General features: G+C 38.4%; 1 protein-coding gene across 2 annotated transcripts; it reads left to right on the top strand.

The window, feature by feature from the left end:
• The first annotated feature begins 1,080 nt into the window (after window positions 1-1,080).
• On the top strand, window positions 1,081-5,468 carry ERMN (ermin). Of its 2 annotated transcripts, none has more exons than XM_065881111.1 (3): window positions 1,081-1,345; window positions 1,998-2,090; window positions 4,948-5,468. In XM_065881111.1, the coding sequence occupies exons 1-3, from the start codon at window positions 1,105-1,107 to the stop codon at window positions 5,466-5,468; spliced, it is 855 nt and encodes a 284-aa protein (XP_065737183.1). In that variant the 5' UTR covers window positions 1,081-1,104. The 2 variants fall into 2 exon arrangements, with proteins under 2 accessions (XP_065737183.1, XP_065737182.1); XM_065881110.1 differs by having other exon boundaries at window positions 1,105-1,345; window positions 2,058-2,090.
• Window positions 5,469-5,825: the final 357 nt, after the last annotated feature.

The following is a 5,825-nucleotide window of genomic DNA, read 5'->3' as shown; positions in this document are numbered from 1 at the left end:
TCAGAGGAGCTGGTTAGGCCAGGGGTTTGGCCTTGAGGAAGAGAAGGGCGTTCCAAGCTGAGGGAGCAACATGGGCAAAGGCTCTGGAATCATTTTGCACTAGATGAGATTCAACAAAGAAAAGAATTAATGTCTTACTTTAAGAAGGAAGGAATGGTAGGTGGCAGATGTTTTATATAATCACCTGTTTCCCCCAAAGGCAGACAGTGTGGGTGCCTTATAATTTTACCAGCACCATGAAACAACAGTAGGGAATATTGAAAATAATTCTGATTGAGGGAAGGGAAGATTTCATGGAGGCAATTATACTAGGGTTTTACAGGATGGGTTGAGCTACAATAGACATGAATAAACTAGAGGATAAGAAGCTATAGACCAAATAAGTCACTGAAATGTAAAATGTTTGGTATTAGCAAGACGGCAGAGTTTATGCTTGTATTTTCTTAGATCTACTTCTCTGGGCTTCCAAAATCATATCGTGGAATCCGCTGCCAGAGCCACTTGTTTACAGGTTTTTGATAAGCTGTTTTTATTCTTTAATAAATAAGAAAAGAGGCCATTGTCCTTTACAAAATAGCTGAGGTTGTACTTGAACAAAATCTGTTTGGAAATGTTAAGCTGGTTACACAGAACTAATATGCCTCAAGGTGGTCATTCTCTCTGGATTAAAGCTGTGGAACAATTGTGGCTCCTGTTACAAGGAAAATGACAAAGGGCCATTATGAAAAGGGACAAAAATCTCTGTTCCCAGAGGGGGACTGACAAGCTGAAAGTCCCCCTGTACATGCCAACACAAAAGGCTGATTGCCTCGGATTGTTTGTTTATGTAAATCAAAAGGCTGCCATTAATTCTGCAAGTGGGACTGCTGAGCAACAAAGAAGGTGGTGATTGGCCAGATTCTCGCTCATGGGTTGGTGGCAAATCTGACAAATTCTATTACTTTTGTGCTATGCTCTATCTGCACACCTTCAGGAAAAGAAGCTTGTTATTATGCACTAAAGGAAATCATTTGTGTCCTTAGAGTAAGAGCTGGATTTGAAGGCAAGAGAACTTCTCAAGGATCTTCCCCAAAGCTCTCTCCAAGTCGGACTCAACTGTACATCATGACAGACGTTCCAGCGACATTCAGTCAGGTTGAGTGTAATGGGGATACACCCCCTGAAAACGGTCAACAAAAAATCACTAAAATCACGGAAAAAGCCAGTGATATGGATGGCACCCCACCATACTGCAGGGTAGAATCTAGTCTTGGAGATGAACCCACGAAAGGAAGTCAGGAGAAAAGTGAAAAATTACAAGAGAACATACTGCTCCACTCGTCCACGGAGGAGAAGATTCTAAAAGGTAAAGCATTTTGCTTTTCTATAATTTGCTTGATTTGATTTGCAAACTCACTCAGGAATCTTTGGGTGAACTGTTATGACAGGAATAAGATGCACATCCTCCCACCCTTGCCCCTGCCCAAATGCAGTCCCTTATCCTATGGGGGCTGCAGAGCATAAGGACTAAACCTCTGCCCTGCGTCAAATCCAGGCTCATTTATTTGATAGCCCTGTGACCCTAGACAGCTTTCTTGGCTTCCCGAAGCCTTGGTTTTCTCCTTAGAAGAAGGCAGAATAATAGTTCTGATATTTGTACAGTTGTTGTGAAAATTACTGTCGGTTAAATGTTAACTACTGTTATTTATTATTATATGGACAGCACCATTATTATTCAGTCAGAAGGAATTCATAAATTCAACTTTGCTTTCTAAATCTACCTGAAAGTGTCTGAATTCGTGGTACTATAAACTTATATAGACATTAAAGGAGAGGTTATCGTTATGCTTATACATAAAAGGAATCGGTGAAGAAATGAGTTTGAAGAATGAAATAGTTATTTTTAGTGACCACAAAAATCAAAGACCTCTACCTTTTTAAAGTCTTAATTGGTAATTTATTTATCTTAGACTACTTAAATGTTAAAATATTAATCTTGTGGGGGGTTTTCTTCCCAGAAAAACCAGAAGAGAATCTCTATATTGCTCATAAGGCTATCACAGATCTTTCTCTCCAAGAAACAAGTGTTGATGAAATGACATTCAGAGAAGGTAAGAGGAACTTCCATTTTGTACACAGAAATTGTCTGATGGAATGTGGAAGACAGTTTTTGCATGGGATGTTACGTGAGTGTGGTATTGAAAAAGCAATCCAGGTAATGCTTTCAAAAACTCAAAGCTGCTATAGGCAGATAAGGGAGTCTGGATTTATCTGTGGGTTCCACCTGAGAAAGCATTACACACTCTTCAAGACTGAGACTGCATGGATCGGTAAAACTGATTGGCACGCTTTGACCTGATGATATGATATCTGCGTCTTAATAAGTTAGTCTACTAAATAAACCTTTCCTTTTGATTAAATGTCTTCAGATCTATGTCAGGCGCCTTGCAAGATGTAAACATTTCAAAAATGGGTTTATCTTAAAAGTTTACCATTGGCATACTGTTTAAAATAATCTTATAAATTTATTTGATCTATAGGAAAATTCTAGGCCTCTGCTGCAAGCACAAAATGGTTACCTAATTCTTGTCAAAGAAATCTTCCAGGTGATGAAGTTAATTTTACTTGTGTTCTTTCAGGAAAATGGGAGAATAAAAAGAACATTGATTTTTAAATGACTGTATTATTTTTCAAATAAACTCAAGAGTCTAAGAGACACAAAATCTTTTAGATTTCTAAGGAGACACCTACATTCAAACAATTTCAAAATAAAGTGGAAGATAAAAATCTACCAATTAATCATTCATATCCTCTCTTGCAGCCATACACATCTTATCTCAAAATTGAAGTCAGCTTGGTAGACCTAAGTGATTTAGCTTAGTTAGGACCTTAACAAGTAAAACATTGAAGAGATTATCGGTTGAAATATTAGAACATCACACAAAATAGTAGATGCCTAGGAGGATAAGGTTGTTGGCAGTTTCCTGGGTTTGTCCCCTTTGCCTGGACACCTCTCAGACTGTCTGCTGACTACATACGGTGGTCCACTGTGTAGTCACTCAAAGAAGAATGTAGTAAGCAACAGTCACTGTCAAGCTCTTACATTATCACAGATAATTTATAAGACCTAAACCCCATGAAATGGACTAAATAACCTCTCACCCTAACCCTTCTACTGCCAATGAACAAGCGGATTCTGAGAGGCAGGGATCTCAACCTTTCAACCAGAGCCCCTTTCAAATTTCTGATCAGAAAGTCACTGGAGACAATAGTTTTCTACGATCTTTCATTTCCTTCAAATAGAGAATAAAAGCAGTCTGGATTTTTAAAGTGGATGGTCTCAGAGTGAGTTTATCCCTGCATGAATCCTTTTGTGTTCGGTGGAACATGTTCCTCCTGTAGGGTTAGAAGAACACATTTTGGTGTTTTTCATTTTCACAATGGCAAACAGCTATAAAGTCCCCAAAGAGAATACTCCTGAGTTGAAAAAAATAGGAAGATGTTAAAAATACTTAGAAAGAATTATAATTTAAAGTCAAGAAGTAATTTCATGAATGACAACTCCATGCCCAAGTCACGAATATGAGTAAAAAGATCAGTTTCTTTGGTTCTTATGGAAAAGAAGAAAACAAAACAAAGCTTAAAATTATAGCAAACATTCGAATACATATTTAGTTATGATGTAAAAAACACTGACTAGATGTCAGTGGCCTGATAGGAGCTGTGCGCTGCTAACGAGGAGAGATGAACCACCTCCACTTCTATCTCTTTGTGTAAGTTTACAATCTGATTCCTATAGTTGGGAAAACAAAACGAAAAGAGAATGAAAAATCTCTGATGGAAATGGACTTGTCAACATCTTTCAGTGAAAATAGGAAATTGTGGAAGAGAAGGGCAAAGAGGAACAGTGCCTCTCGCTTTATATAAAGACTGTTATGGTGTTGAAAGGGAATAGTGAACACAACCCTGAGTCATGTGCGCTGCAGGCTGAAGCTTCCCACAGAAGTCCTTCAGGGCTGAAAGCTCTGAGAACAACCTCTACTCTCCTATTATTAATTCATTTTTTTCATGCTCAATAAATATTATTGAGGATATGCTGATAGGATGTGTTTGAAAAGTGAAATTTGCAATGAATTAAATGAGCCTCTTAAAAGTCACTGCATGGTATCAAACAACTTAAGTTAATTAGTTATCGGTTAAGGACATATCGAAAATAATAGGCTAACCTAACACTCTGTAGATATGACCTTAACATGATTTTTAAATCTTGACTCACTAGAAATCAGTGGCAGATCTTAGGCTATAGAGTGTGTCCTTTCGTGGACTTGATGTGTCCAGTAGCCCAGCACATGACTCTTGGCCATCTGTACTCCTCCTCCATAGCTGGTACTTTAGGACATGTGAACTCTGAGAAGCATGGTGGTAAACACTGAATTTGCTACTCTGAGTGTGACCAGTCACTGGCAGTCATTATTTCATTATTTTTACTGTTGGAAGAAAGCCTTTTTTCTAACTTTCCTTGAGGAGTGTGTGTGTGTGTGTGTGTGTGTGTGTGTGTGTAGGAGCTAGGTCCAAATATTTTTTAATATATTCACATATCCACTCGTGACAGGCTAGACAGGATTTTTAAAAGTGTGTCTCAGGGAATACCAGTATCACTAGATACAGTAGTCCACAACAAAAATGTTCCATAGTCAAGTGAGGTTGGGTTGCTGGATGCTAATATCCATTAGTATTTTAAAGGCTTGGATAAATTCTGAAGAGGCTTACTTCATTGTGCTTAATGCAGTGTCTTCCAAGCTAATTTGATGGTGTAGCCTGTTTTATTGTGTAAAACATATTAATAACCCACAAAACAATATCCCATAAAATGTTTGGTGGAAAACGATTGTCCAGAAATATAATCTGGAGAATCTGTGGTATTTTGAAATCTCTACACATATCAATTGCCAATTGATTTTGCTACAGGACATCAGTGGGAGAAGATTCCTTTGAGCAGCAGTTACCAAGAACCAAGTAGACGAAAGGAAAGGATTGCTGAACAACCTTTAGGAGAGAGAGAAGATGAGGATCTGAAGAACAAAACTCAACACCAGGCAATGGAAATTGAATGGCTGGGATTTCGGAAACCAAGCCAAGCTGATGTGTTGCATTCTAAGCATGATGAGGAGCAAGCAGTTTGGGATGAAGAAATTAACAATGATGATGATGATTGCAAAGACGATGAAGATGAAGTTCGAGTGATAGAACTTAAGAAAAAAAATGAAGAGGGTTCTCAGTTAAAAGAGGAAGGCGATGCAAGTGAGGACTCCCCACTGAGCAGCCCCAGTTCCCAACCTGTCACACCTGATGAGCAGCCAACCTTCGGGAAGAAGGGTGATATTTCCAGAAATGCTTATTCAAGATACAATACGATATCCTATCGGAAAATCAGAAAGGGGAACACCAAGCAAAGAATCGATGAATTCGAGTCTATGATGCATTTATAAACTAACTGGAACTGAGAAGTTCTCATGCCCACTAAAGCAAAAGCTAATTCTCTTTTCCTGAGATGCATCTTTGTATGCCTTGAGTCATCCCCTATAAAGAAGTGGAAGCTTAATCTCTGTTTCACCGCAGAATAATGTGGAAATAACCCTAGGCAAAACTCAGTCTGGTAACCTCAAATCAAAAAGCTTTAGATTCATTCTTGGATATTTGCTTTTTAAATCCTCACTAATATAGCCTGTGTGCTAAGCGCTAAACAGTTTGACTTTAAAAGTAGCAACGCCGGGAAATGTAGTCATCAGATGAAAGAGGACTACTTGAAATGAAATGTATTTCTTTTGGTGTCTTTCTTCCTGTAC

Source organism: Phocoena phocoena, chromosome 7 (genome assembly GCF_963924675.1).
Source record: "Phocoena phocoena chromosome 7, mPhoPho1.1, whole genome shotgun sequence".
NCBI classification, from domain to species: Eukaryota; Metazoa; Chordata; class Mammalia; order Artiodactyla; family Phocoenidae; genus Phocoena; species Phocoena phocoena.
This window is presented reverse-complemented; position numbering and strand designations above follow the sequence as displayed.